The sequence below is a fragment of the Halictus rubicundus genome, chromosome 3, assembly GCF_050948215.1.
Source record: "Halictus rubicundus isolate RS-2024b chromosome 3, iyHalRubi1_principal, whole genome shotgun sequence".
In the NCBI taxonomy this organism is placed as follows: domain Eukaryota; kingdom Metazoa; phylum Arthropoda; class Insecta; order Hymenoptera; family Halictidae; genus Halictus; species Halictus rubicundus.
The window spans coordinates 10,783,480-10,797,609 of NC_135151.1; the positions used below are offsets into that span (position 1 = coordinate 10,783,480).

General features: G+C 39.6%; 1 protein-coding gene across 3 annotated transcripts in view; it reads right to left on the minus strand.

Annotated features, from left to right (window-relative positions):
• Kank (KN motif and ankyrin repeat domain-containing protein 2 kank) overlaps positions 1–14,130 on the minus strand; it is a 91,233-nt gene that overhangs the window by 18,097 nt on the left and 59,006 nt on the right. The window contains exon 1 of one of the 3 annotated variants that reach the window (XM_076785327.1): positions 1,497–1,746. The exons of the other annotated variants lie outside the window; for them this stretch is intronic. Within the exon in view, the coding sequence (XP_076641442.1) occupies positions 1,497–1,563 (67 nt within the window). The 5' untranslated portion in view covers positions 1,564–1,746. Of the gene's footprint in view, positions 1–1,496; positions 1,747–14,130 lie in introns of those variants that run through there. 3 annotated transcript variants of the gene reach the window in all.

The window sequence follows — 14,130 nt, forward strand, 5'->3', positions numbered from 1 at the left end:
CAATTCTCTACATGCAATTTACATGTGCTCTAATTGGACTGCGGACCTTTATGCGACATAACAATTGTCCAAATTAATTTTACTGAACGGGATTCACACAAATATGTATTTCTTCTTTTAATAATTTTTATAAATGAAGGAGAATGTAACGAAATTCATAAATTCTTTTAATGTTTTTATAGTTTCTTTATGGAAAATAAAAATTTTTTAACTGAATTACAACGAACTAAAGCGAAATAGAAATGTATTTTCTTTCTTATTATGTTTAGCAGATTGAAAATAATATGATAGTATGTTTAAGTTCGCTACTTAAAATTACATCTACTAATTTTCGTCATAAATGGATAAAGTCCGCAGTCTAGTTATAATATACCTATAATATTGTTATAAAGTAACACATTTTAGTAATTTAAGGTCAATATTCGCTGAGCGTGAGATAACAAATCGAAGTTAGAACTACTTCGAGAGCACAGCAGGCCATACAATGGCAGAGGATATTGAAGATTAACGACGAAGACGATTGAAACAGTGTACACAATGAAAAAACAAAGTATCTCTTGATTTCTGTACAATGTCCGTTGTGGAATGTAAACAAATTAATTTAGTGTTATTGATGGTACGAAACAGAAAGAAATTGATGCACGAAGGTTAAGTAAACATTCGTGTAATTGATACATAACTCAGAATATTCAAAAATAATCGTTTTACAATTCATCAATTTACGCTACCGTTTCAAGGTACTTTTTCACTGTTTTCTTTCGCTCGTATGATTATTTCGATAACCCCGCACTCTTTATCGGAGGCTCGAACTTTCGCGAAATTCAATTATCAGTTCGAATAAATTGATTTGCAAAATATGAATTATTATAAATTTTCAATTGAATCGGTATCACTATTCTGTTCAAGCCATTTCAATATACCATGCAATCAATTCTCTTCTCGCGTCAAATAGCATTTCGGAATCAATGAGGCAAACGTTTGCATTCATCGCGGAACAGGTGATTATGTATAAGTAAGTGTTATTAGCAGAATTATACGCATAGAACATGTATGCGTTGCTGAATTCTATCGATGCGCATACAATAATTATTAAGGGGCTCTTCTGGTCGAGAATCTTGAAAAAATCCATTTTTGGTTTTTACATTTTCTTTAAGTCTTTGAAAAATATATCTGCGAAAAGAATTTCTTTAAATTCCTCAGAGAAACGAAGAGTGAGAAGCTTGTCGCAATGATGAAAAAATTCAACAAATATTGTTATATTGCCCTTATTATTATTATGCCCTTCTTCGAGCAACCATAACTCTTACAGTTTTAAGTATTTCGTGCTCAAGAAATTACGCTGCACAGTCGAAATAATAGAAAAGATGTCGGCAAAACCTCGATACAAGACAATTGTCCGTTTTTGTTCGAAAAACTTTCAAACAACTCCTACAAAACGACGCTCTAGACCAGAAGAAAGAACCCTCTAAGAAAAAAAGATCAGCGTATCGACTTACGATATTTTCTCTTGGCTTTCATTTTGCAGAAAGGCATCCTTTTCATGATAAAATTTTTCACCCCCATCTTGCTTATTGTATCACCGAACACTTTGCCAACAGTATCACCAAAATCACAAAACCACTCGTCTTCGGGGATCTCGATCGACTCTTGATCCCTCTTCCGCCAGATCCTGTCTTTCGTTCGATTATCGATCGATCACAGAACCATCACAGTTTTCCGTGAACCGTTAGATCTGGTCGAGCCGTTAGACGATGTCCTCGTCCGTTTCGTTCGTTCGTTGTCGCATCGATGATCGATCGTTCGATCGAGGGGGAAATAAAATCGAAAAGGAGAGTGTGACCGTGTCGCGTGGGAAAATGAAATTTGCGGAACGGCCGACCGGTGGTTGTCGTTCGGTTCTCGCGCGAGTGTCCCGGGACCGTTGTTCTCGATCCTCAGCGACGCGTACGATCGATCGCGGGATCTACTTGATCGCGTCGGCTGTCCATCGAGGACGTGCTCGTCGGTTTTTCGAGCATTCGTGGCACGGTCTGTTTTGCCGCGGCCACTGTTTGCGTTTGACTGTGACGCCGAACTCTGGGCTATAGCCAACCGGGGACTCCGGCTGCCTCGCGAAGAGGTGAATGGAGAGGGGAATTGTGTGCCTCTTCTCCTGTTCTTTGCCCGGTGTTCGTCGATTTCTTAATCGGTCGACGGCAGAACCGAGGGAAAAAGGAACGGAGAGATCCCGCTCACCCCTACCCGAGCTCCGCCACCGAGCTCGTTCGCCTAACGCCGTTTTGGCAACGATGTGTCGCGAGCTGTGATAACGCGCAGCCTTGATCGGATACGATCACTCCTTATCGCGACACGCTACTGTCTGGTTCGTGACACTTCTACACAGCGAGCAGCGACATTCTACCAACGAAACGATTTTTTCCAGAAATATCATTCTGCATTCATTCAGAGTCCGAAAAATTTGTTACATTTAGTTTATTGGAGCGAGTGTGCCAGTGAGTGACCGTTTTCAACCGAATACCAACAGAAGGAGAATTTTATTAATAATTTGTAACGACTGTCGGTAGATAGATCGAGCCTGAACATTCTTTCTGTAATTATCTGTGATTGTGAATAGCGAGGTTATCATTCATTTGAAATATGTTTTTCTACGCGTGTTTCTAGTGCAGAGTGATTTTGTACTGTAACATTGATATTGGTCCATTGTGAATAAAGGTTTTATTATTACATCTTAATCGAACTTAAATCCAATCGACAAATGTGGGCTTCTTTGAAGGGGCGATTAAATAAAAATTCTGTACTGTCTTCGCTGGTACAATTACGGAGCCGAATAGGGGAATGATGAGGACAAAAATATCAAGTATAAAGTCCCCTTTTTCTAAAATTTTCCTACAAGCTCGAGCACGGCGGACTCACTTTCTGAATTAGAAAAGGAGCTGAAGCGAAAGATACTGCGATTCTGTAAATTGTTATATTTAATTTCTGTGCGCGTTTGTGGTGTATATGTGTTCAGGCATTTTTCGGAAGGACGGTTAACACGTTGATTGCCACACAAGTGTCCATGAAAGTTGCATAAAATCCAAACGGTCTGGTTCATCATATAAGAATTGAACGAACAAGATTTATTATACCAATTATTTTTACAACTCTCCTGCATCTTGTGGATTGCAAAAAGATCCGCAGTCTGTTCATCATAATATACTTTCTTTGACGTACGATTTTCCTTACTACCACAATGATTGGTACCTGTTTGCTCTCAATAATTTCGTTTAGGTTAATGCTGAAATGTTGATTATAAAAACATGGAATTTTATCTCGTCCTAAAATAGAGGTATAACACTCATACTTAGTCGATCTTCTTCGAAACGAAATGAATAACATTTAAAAATCCCGTTTTAAATCCTCATCGCGAGTCTGACTGAATATATTGTACGAGGATTTAATTCCATTAAATTATCGCATCGTCGAGACCAACATAGGAGACAATAAAATTCCGGCGTGGCTTCCGCACTTTAAAATTATCCTCCTAAAGCCGAACGCTCATTTAAATTCGGTCGTAAAACGAACCATCGAGGCCGATGCGGAAACTCATCAACCCCGTGCAACCGCAGGTGTCGTTCCATCGATCAGAAAGCGTTTAAAGTTTCGATTTTACAGGTTGTCGGCGGGGAACAGCGCGCACCAGTTGCGCGCCGCTTAGGCTGGCAGGTGTACACGGCCATATGCGACCACCTTGCTCTGACAAGGTTGCACCAAAATGGTTTAGCGTTCCCGATGAAGTCACGCAGCCCGTCCAAATCGAGTTAACGTTAAAACAGAGTGTTTCGCGTGGCGATACGAGAAGTTGCGTTCAAAATCATCTCGCGATCGTCCGCCGAGCCGCGGAACGGACTTCGATATCGAAAGTCGTGTATTTTCGGCTGGAACCCTCACCCCCCCCCCTCCCACCGTGGCCCTCCGCGAATTTGTGTCGCAAAATGACCGTGTTATTTTCGTGCGTTCCTTTTGGCAGATCGCCTTTTTCACCGGCGCGGCTCGCTTTTAACCCCGAACGCGAGGACCGCGTGTGTTTCCCGGCGTTTCGTTTGACAGCGCGAGATTTAGCTACCCTCGATTCAGCGCTGACCTTCGTCTGTCTCTCTCGTGCCAATTAGACGCATTCTTGCTCGCTGCATTGTTTACGATAAATAGAAAGAAAGAAAACACAAGGAGCTGGAGATTATTTGAGCGAACGATTTCTATTCTGTGAAATAACGTTTTCATAATTTTCAAAAATGACGATACTTTGTTGCTCGACAGTGACCAAACTTATGTCTGTCCGTGTCATTTTATTGTGAGATTTTTCCTTCTGAAAAGGAATTTTCCATTAGGCTGCAGGTCTTTATGCAAAGTAAGAATTTATGCAAGAAACGAAGGAAGCGAAAGAAATTAAAGTTTTTATTTTCAAAATAATCAAATCAGCATGAAAATCCGCAGTCTAATCTTTGTATTTGGGACATCGTGGTTGCGTGACATTGCATCACCATGAAAGAGAATTTCAATCTGTTAGTTGAAAAGGAAAATTCTTCTCTATCCTGATGTTTGTTAAATATTTCTCGGATGAGATCAATTAGCTCGTTACACACGATTTCTCCGTGGCAATTAGTTAAAAAAAAACCCGGCGACACGGTAATTACTGTGCGTCAAGTTTCTTGCGAATCTTTCCAGCGTCATCGGTAAACGTTTTTACCAAAGGAAATGTAATGCTTCATGCAGATTACGTGCGTTTAAACGACTTTTATGATTGCACGTGCGCTGCGAACCGAACGCTATTAATAATATTTTAATCGTTCCTCGTGTCCGATTCCCGTTCAAGCGATTACCTCGATATTTCTATTCGCGTTCTCATACGTAAAATTTCCGTCTACATGAAACCAATAATCGATAGAAAATTACACTTTTGTTTGCTGTTCATAAAGGTTCGTCCGAATATCAGTTTCATCGGAATTAATGATGGGCAATATGGGCACAGGCTTCGTTGCGCGAAAACGTTTGCGCGGCCAACAATTTTGCTGGGACGAATTGGCAAGATGTTTTCAAAAAACGTTCGTTCGGGATAAAAATAATGCGCGCGGAACGCTTTGAGGCGTTTATTCCCGTTGCCTCTGTAGGAGGATTTTTACCCGGGTGGATGCACTTTCTATTAGTTTCGCAGGATGTGTTCAGGGGGATTAACCCCGTTGCACTACGATGTATTTTACGTTTTCAGTGATCCGAACTTTTTTGTAATTCGTAATTTCCTAAGGAAGGGAGAAAATTTATGTCTATTGTATGCCTATATGTTCTTCAATAGTTGTACATTAAGGGCCCGGGGTAGTCACGTGACTTTTTAATTAATAATTTCCATTCACAGCCTTCAGACACAGACTTAAGATCCGTCTTGGTCTTGATCCGACGAGTCTTAAGTCTGTGACTAAACTTATTAAATTATGAATTCTGACGCTAGAAACGTGCTTCAAGCTTTTGGCTTTATTTCGCAACAGAATCAACACAAAATAAAGCAATGGCATAAAAATGCTTGGATTCCACGGCATGTTCATAGTCAGTTTTTGGCCTACTTCTAGCGCTTATATTACCAAATATCTGCATAATCTGACCAGCGCACACTAGATTGAAACCTTCCCCTTTCGAATAAGCCCTTTACCAGCGACAAAATATTCTTATTTAAGGACGAAAACTTGAAGCACGTAAAATCATTTTTTGACGGTAATGTAGTCACTCTACCTTATCGGGAATCTACGGAGACCGGCCAAATAGAATTTTATTTCGGTTCAAAGGAAACTAATAACACACGTATTTATTAGACCCTGTTCAGAATCTTCGTCACGAGTGTGACTCGGTATTGTAGGGCAAGGGGTTAAATAAAGCGATAAAATACGGAAGTGATGATATTTCGTTGGTCTCGTTAGCGAAACGATTCTCGTGACCTGGGGATGCTGTTTCACGAAAGATTCAATTACCAGCTCGGCGAACGAACGATATCCTCGTCACGCGAAAGGTAAATTACGAGGATCGCGATGATGCCGATCTTTCGTTTTTTTTTCTACTTTCTACGCGGCCACGGACACGTTGACTCGTCGGTCCCGTGTTGTCGACACTTTAACGATCAAGGTGATGCCGTCAGACGAGAACGTTAGCCGCCGCAGCTTTTCCAATAAGTGGACGTTCGACGACGAACGCGCTAAAGTTTCTAATAACGCGTCGTTTACGGCGGATTACATTATTCGAGTGCAGCGCCGATGATTGCGACGAGCCGCCGCGCACCCCACGATCCGATGCACTTTCGCGATTGGATAACGTCGGAGAGCTTTGATCATTCGGTTGCATCGGAGAAAGTTATTTAGATAGATCACTATTATTTCGATGGATTCACTTGTTATCGCACTGTGAACTTATTACTTACGGTATCCTTGTACAAAGGTGTTTCTCCAACCACATTCAGTTTTGTGTTACGTTTTAATACGCGCTTCGTCGAACTTTCTATTTTCTATTCGGAATCTGATAGACTGCAGATTTTTTATGCATTCATCATGAAAATTAGCGAGTCAAACTTTAAAGGAAGAGTCGGAGAATATAACGCTGGAGACACTAGACGGGTCAAAATTACCAGGGACCAAAAATAACAATTATTCTATCATTTTCTACGATAAAAATCGTTATCGCCTACACGGATTATAAAGAAAAAAATTCGAAGAATAAAATGATGGAAATGACGATCGTGTTGTTGGAACCTTTGGCGCTGCTATTCGGGACTGTGCCAATTATTCCGGAATAATATGATACGAATTTTCATTAAACATAACACCTTTTCCAGAATTTATGTTGGAAGATAGCGAAGGTTTGTGCTCGATTCTAAGGGACCTCAAGACCTCCGAAGAGGAACTGCGCAGTTTCCACGAAAAGGAATTCGTCAATTTGTTCTACGTGGAGAAACAATTGTAGAAAATCGTGGAATTTTTGAATCGGTCTAATTCCCAGCTATTCGGTGCCTAATCCCGTTTCATAAAGGGAACAGATGCGTCCGGTGCACCGAAAACTGCGATATAAAAATGTCTGGTCTGTTCGGCGATTAGAATAGAAACAAAAAGAAGAATGGGCTGCGATGTTAAATACGGGGACGGGGACGGAAGCGTGGAACAAAGAGTGGAAACGGGACGCGTCGCAATTGAATCGTCGTCGACGATCGTTTTTTCGCATACCGATCCGCTGGCGTGCAGATCCGACCGTTGCGCTGTCACGAAAACCGGCGCGATGGGCATGGGTAAACGAAATTGGTGGGCGTACGAGGGGTTACAGGCCCGCGACACCGCTGCGGGGTTACACAGGTGCCGTTTGAAACGCCGGTGCAACCGACATGCACCGGAAGCAGGTGGTTCCAGCCACGCACCGACGACTTCGCGCGTTCCGCCGCGGCGTTCGAGCGGATTCGCCGAAGAAACCGGCGCGTCTAAACTCGCTCGACACGATGCACAGCGAACGCGTTACGTTCTTTTCAGTTCGCGCCGTCCGGACGGTCTCCTTTAAAAATATTCCAACACTGGAACACCTGGAAGTTCGCCGGATGTGACAATTTCACTTTGGACTACGATCACGCAAAAACTATTACACCTACAACGAAAATTTTCATGCCGAAATATTACCTAGTTGCCGGACATTATTTAACACTGGATTTACGGAGCACTAAAAGCGGCCAGTTTGGATCATTTTATAAAAATATCATGAATATATTCAGCCAGATTTTTAGCAGCTTTTACCATAATATGTATTCTGAAGAATAAATGTGTTAAATAAATTTCCTATCCATGCATTTTTACAATTACAATAATTGTGAATTAAAGAACCCGTCATTTTTACGGGTCCCGTAAATCTAATGTCAACCACGGCATTTCCGGTCTGCAACAACTAATGTTTATTTCCGCACCCCGGGTAGATTTCACAGATTATGTTGATTTTGCTGTTGAATTTTTTTTTTGTGAATTGATAAATGTTCAAATGATAAATATACATACAGAATGTTAGAAATGTAAAAACTTTAATTAGTTTTTCGCGAGAAAAACGTCGAAGAAAGTGTTTTTCATATTTTTTACCAGGGCGTACCTAACCGAAAAATCTGAAAAATTCGTGAACAATAATTATACCTATCCACTGATACTGTAAAAATATATATAACATCGCTCTTAAACTTCAATGGGAAATCTATATTTTTCCGATTTTTTTGTGGTTTTTGCTTTTTTACAATCAGGATCTTTAGCTTAAAAATCTGAATTAGTTGCGGTGTATGTATCTGGGTATTTGACGTTTGTTCAATTTTTTTCAGAATTTTCGCATGTGACTATACAGAGAAAACAGGACAAAAACTAATTTCTATTCATTTTACCCCATAACTACCCCTTCCGCTCGAGACGCAGGGTTAAAATTTTACGCACCATATGTTGTCTCGACGCCCTATCGAATAGTTCATACGCCGTTGTAGTGTTCAATAAATTTTTCTACTGCAATTCAATTGTTTACACATTTATTCTGAAGCAAAGCATAATTGAAAACAAACGTTTCTTTCCGAGTAAAATCAACTCGAATCACAGAGGGGTTCATTCTATCTTGTATGCTTATTGCGATTGTTTTTATTCTATTCTACATTTCTTAGAGTTTTTAAACAAAAACTGTTTACAAGCACTGTTTTACAAGTTTGCTGTACACTGTTTAGCGAGAGGGGTTTTATAAGCTCGCCGATCCTTGTCCATCGACCATGAATTTACTAGCCCGCTGTATTTTGTTGACCAAGTGTAATCAAACTGCGATCCGAAGCTGCGGAAACTCAGCCAACTATATAGGATCGACCGCAGGAATTCGCAATTTACAGGAATCCTATCGAACTATTGTTTCCAGGTTTTATTTAACGGCACGTCATTTTATGCGATATTAGCATTAACGTTCGACTATGTGGTTAATAATATTTCGCTTCGGCAAATATTATCGGTTGTGCACACAAATTCAGCACTCTGCTCATGAATTTACTCTCTGGTGCGTTTAATGACGACGGTTATAATTCGCCCCAAAGTGCTGTTATAACCTACTTTGCTTCTATTAATAAATACATATCCTCCTATTTATGATTGCGCAGCTCGTAAAAAATATAGAGAACGACTTTTTTCCTCGCAATATTTCACCTTCGTACGTGGCACTTCTTATTCTGCAGAATTTTAATGAACATTTAACCTACCACGGTCAAACGACCGGGTTGTTATCTGATAATTACTGAAACTATACTATATTTCCTTATTGAAACATCTGTTATAATAAAAATCGCAGAAAATCTAACTGAATTCATTGGTATTTTTACAAGGCAATATTTAGGTTGCTTTTAGTGCTTGGTACGTTTAGTGGAAAACTGTTATATGCCTCAATTTTTTATCAAGCAGGAAAAGAGACGTCGTTTCGAAGCAGTTATCATAAACATTAGGTTACAAGCAGCTATAACGTCCAGACAAGGCTGAAATAATCCACCGAGAGGATTTTATTCAGTTTGCATTGTTCAAGACAACGTTTCCATCAGCGTTGCTCGAAAAAGGAGAGCTCAAGAAGATGTTTCCGGCTTATTAACGCATTCACCGCCATAACGGTCACCGGTGAACGCCACTGACTTTTCCGTTTACACAATTTTTCTTCTGTTTATGCTGCAACGGTCGCTGGAGGGAGACAAACACATAGATATGTTACACACCATATTTTTCACTCAACACTGTAATGAGTACCATATTATTTTTTAAAATATAGTACAATTTAAGGGGCGAGCCTGATGCGAAAATGAATTCTTCGGAATTTCTTGTCAGCAACGGGCTGAACCAATCTTTCTGAAATTGTAGGTTTACTTTGCTACAGTATTGCAGTAACTAATATTTTTTTTTACACAGAAGAAAATTTTCATACGTAAATGAGTTTATGTGTAGTCGTCGGAAAGTTTCCCTTTACTTAATGACTATGCCTCAAAATACGAGCCTATTTTTAAATAACAAAGTGAAACGTTGAAGAAGTACAATTTTGAAAGAAAAAGTGTCACTTCGAAGGAAAAATGTTTTGCGAGAAGTATTGAAACGAAAAATGAATTATTAAAACAATATTGAAGAAAAATTGGTCCTCGTTAAGCAGAGAACGTGAACGAGTATGTATGAAAATTATCAATCGGTTGAGTAGTTTTTGAATTAATGGCAATCCAAAAATCATGTTTCACATTTTTTTAAATTCTATCAAATGCTGTGAGAAGAATATTTTTGAAGATTCATGGTATTGATTTACGCAAAAAGATCGATATTTTCTTTGCACCTTCCGCATCGAACTTCTTTCTTAAATGGCGTGGGCGGACGATCAGTTAAAACCGACGGGAAACGCGTTACAGGAGAAGAGCAGATTTCTCGTTAGCGGATTTGATAAATAGGAACCTTCTGCAAGATATATCGCTCGCGTGCAGCAGTCTAATAACGAATCAATCTCCAATTAAAATGTATCCTTTCACCCCGGTGAGATGCGAGCGATCCAATTAATCCGAGAGTAAAATCAAGGAAAGGACAATCTCCCTCTTGAACGCGACGCGCGTTCTCACTTGCAGAGGCTCCCATTGTCTGTCGGCGATAAGACCGGAAACGGGAGCAAGAACGGTCTCGTTGCGAAACGTGAGAATCTTCCTGTAAACAGAGGGCCAGCTTGTTTCAGGACGGAGTTCGCGGTCCCGTGAGAACACAGTTGCTTTTCGTCAGGCGTCGTCAACCGAACCATGCAAAATCCGAGGCTTTGTTCGTGACACGGAGAGGAAGAGTGAAAACCGTGTGAATGTCGGGATCGAAGAGCTAGCCCCGACAAACGGAAGACGAAATAAGTTTCGAGACTGTCGATCCTTTCCTCGAGATCGCCGACATAACTTGTCAGAAGCATACAAAACAGCCTTCACAATTCACCACGCTAAGTTAACCGGTAGACTGTGGATTTCATGCATTGATAACGAAAATGTATTCGTGGAACGCATAACTGTGAAGACATCAGCAGAATTTCTGTATTATACATTATTTTAACCGCCATGTGGGTTAAACCTCACCTTGGAAACCCAGAAATTTTTTACTTTTTACTATATCATCCTGTACATCTTGACGAGAATATGCCAAAAATCAAAGCTTCAAAGCGAGGAATTCACTGGTTCACTGATTATAGTGAAAAGTTCAAAATTGGTGAAGCCGTCATGTGTTCCTCAGGGTGAAAATTCACCCTACCATTTTTACACACTGTATAATAGAGATGACTGATTTCAGATGTATTTATTTAAAATGTAATACTATAAATGAAACCTACTTTGTTGTTTTAAAGTGAAAAATAAAAATAGATGAAACTTAAAATGATTAAAAGCGAGTAAAGTCGATATTGTTGCTCCTCCGCTTTTTAAAAAACTGTGATAGAGGAGTTTTCAACATACATTTGACATACGACACAGTTAATGTTCATATACCCACACCGACGCAATTTGCGGTTCCGGTTTCATAAATTAAAAAAAAATGTAAATGGGGAATAAGTGAAGCATCAGAGACTGCTAATTCGACCGTGGAATCCAATTATTTGCGATTCGTTCGATTTCTCAATCGCGACGATTCACCGTTAAGCTAAAGCAATTCAGAGCGGGACGCCATTTTGAGATGATAGTTAGAAAGGAATTCCGAAACGACTGCACTTTCAATATTTGATAAATGAAGTGCCTGAACACGTTTGACGGCAGAATAAAAATGGCTTGTCGAAGCACATATGAAAATCGATTCAACCATAATCGCGATTTTTAAATGCGGAACGTACCGTGAATTTTAGAGAAGTATGAATTATAAGTGCGACGGAAAATTTCGACGATTTTGATAGGCGTAATTCACGAAAGGTACGCGGGCACGCGATTTTAATTCGATTTAACATTTATGTCTGTCATTCGCGTGGCCGTTTTGCAAGCGAAATCTTGTTCGCAATTAATTAACGAACGTACCTTCAAAGAAAAGGAGAAAATATTCGTCAGCGAATCATTGACAGCCCGTTTAATAACTAATGAAATAGACCATCGGCTCTGGCCCGCTGAATTCCGTTCAAAACCCGGAAGCGCTATATCTGACTGAAATATGCTACCGTAAGAGAGAAATTTTCATATTCCGGGTATAATTACGCGATGTGTTGCATTATCGTTGCAGTGGCGCGTGGTTGATTGCGAGTGGATGCTATATAAACGAAAGAACGTCGCGCTCAATGATTCTCGAATTTTTAACGCGATACTCAAAGATAACTGTATAATTGCGTAACGCGATACCTCCTTATTCCCGTTATCAATCTGAACAAATCGGTCATTTAATTTTTAATCGAGTAGCCGGCTGCGTTCGCGATTCATGAAAATCTGCGATAATACATATCTATCTACGTATCTATTTCGTGACAATTATGGTCGATATAATCGATAGATTTTCTTTTTAATCAGTGTTGGGACTAAAACAAGTTCATTGCTGGACCTGCCAACACATATTCGATCGCCATTTTTTCTCTGCTCATCTTTCCGTTATTTCTTGTGTTCTGTAATGAATTACGATGTTATCTATCGTCAATGTTTAGTGGATTATTTTCATTTGAATTAGAAGACACTAGGATTACCACCACGTAGGATACAAGTGACTAATATGGAGTTGAATACGAGTTTACACAAATTTCTAAATTTCTGTGCTGGATGTTACGGAAACATCCTGACTCTTGCTGGAGATAATGGACCAATTAGAAGATTGTTCGCATCCACATGACAAAGAGAATGCGACATCCAGTTTCAGGGAAATGCCGTCTCTGAAAAGCGCAAGAAGCATTTCTCTTTACGGCATTATTGTGCAGCAGGTCATTGGGCCATAGAGAATTCAAAGATGGCCGAGCGGATTCAGCGCGAGGAAATCAAATGTGCGTGAAATTATCGGATCTCTATTTTTTGTTCGTTCTTTCACCGCAGCAACGAATCCTACCGATCGAACGGTAGCACGATTCTCTTTCCCTCGTGGACAAGTCTCCGTAATTATCTGTTGTCTCTCGGAGCGAAGAGAAAACGAGAAATTTCATGGAAGGGTGAACTGAGAGAAAGAATTTACATTGGTCACGGCACTTCAATTTTCACTGGAATCTGTGTTGGGACAATTATCGACACGTAGACGCTCCAGAAATGAAATAAACTTATTTTCAATTCGCTTGGTCTCGAGCGTAATGCAGCTTAATGGTTTTTATTATTACTAGAACAATTAATACAGTGAATTCTCGATATATGCCAACAACACGGGCCTTGCTCCGCGGCTCCTCACGGGGTATGCCATAGATATATAGAGACATATATAGAGAAATCACTGTATCTATTTTTCAAAGAAACGTAATCCATTATTGGGGAGGAAAACGGCTGGCATTTCTTCTAAATTAAATTTTACTATCAGCTTAACCTACCAAGCACAAAACATATAAAAGTGAAACATCTTATAGAAGGGAAAAGTAAACTTTGAACGATTTTCATTATAATATGTACTTAAATAAAGAAGCCAATTCATTAATTTCCTATGAAAATGTTTTTATAGTTTCAGTAATTGTGAAATAGAAAACCGGTCATTTTGACCGTGGTAGGTTTAGTGTTAATAAAGAAGACATTGCGAATTACGAATTGAAATTAAAATTTACTCTTCAGAGAAAGGTAATTTATTTTTGGCGAAGAAAGCAACCTCTTTTGGCTTGAACATTGTTATCAGTGGACTGCGTTTATTGCAAGATACAGGAGGCAAATAAAAATTTTTTTCTTCCTTTAATTACGTTATTAAACCGAAACTAATACACGGAGGTCCTTAAGTCGTTTCAATATGGCCGCTGCTTTAAACTCTGCGTACCCGTTTTGATCATAAATGAATCAAATCCGCGGTCTAGTTATCAGCTTAGTAAAGAAAAGGTTATGCGACTTACGAATTAGAATTCATAATTCTTGATTTAATGGCTGATTGATTTTGTAAATTTTTTAAACATTCCTGTAGAATGCCCGATGATTTGGCAGAACATTTCACCGTCGCGTATTTTGTT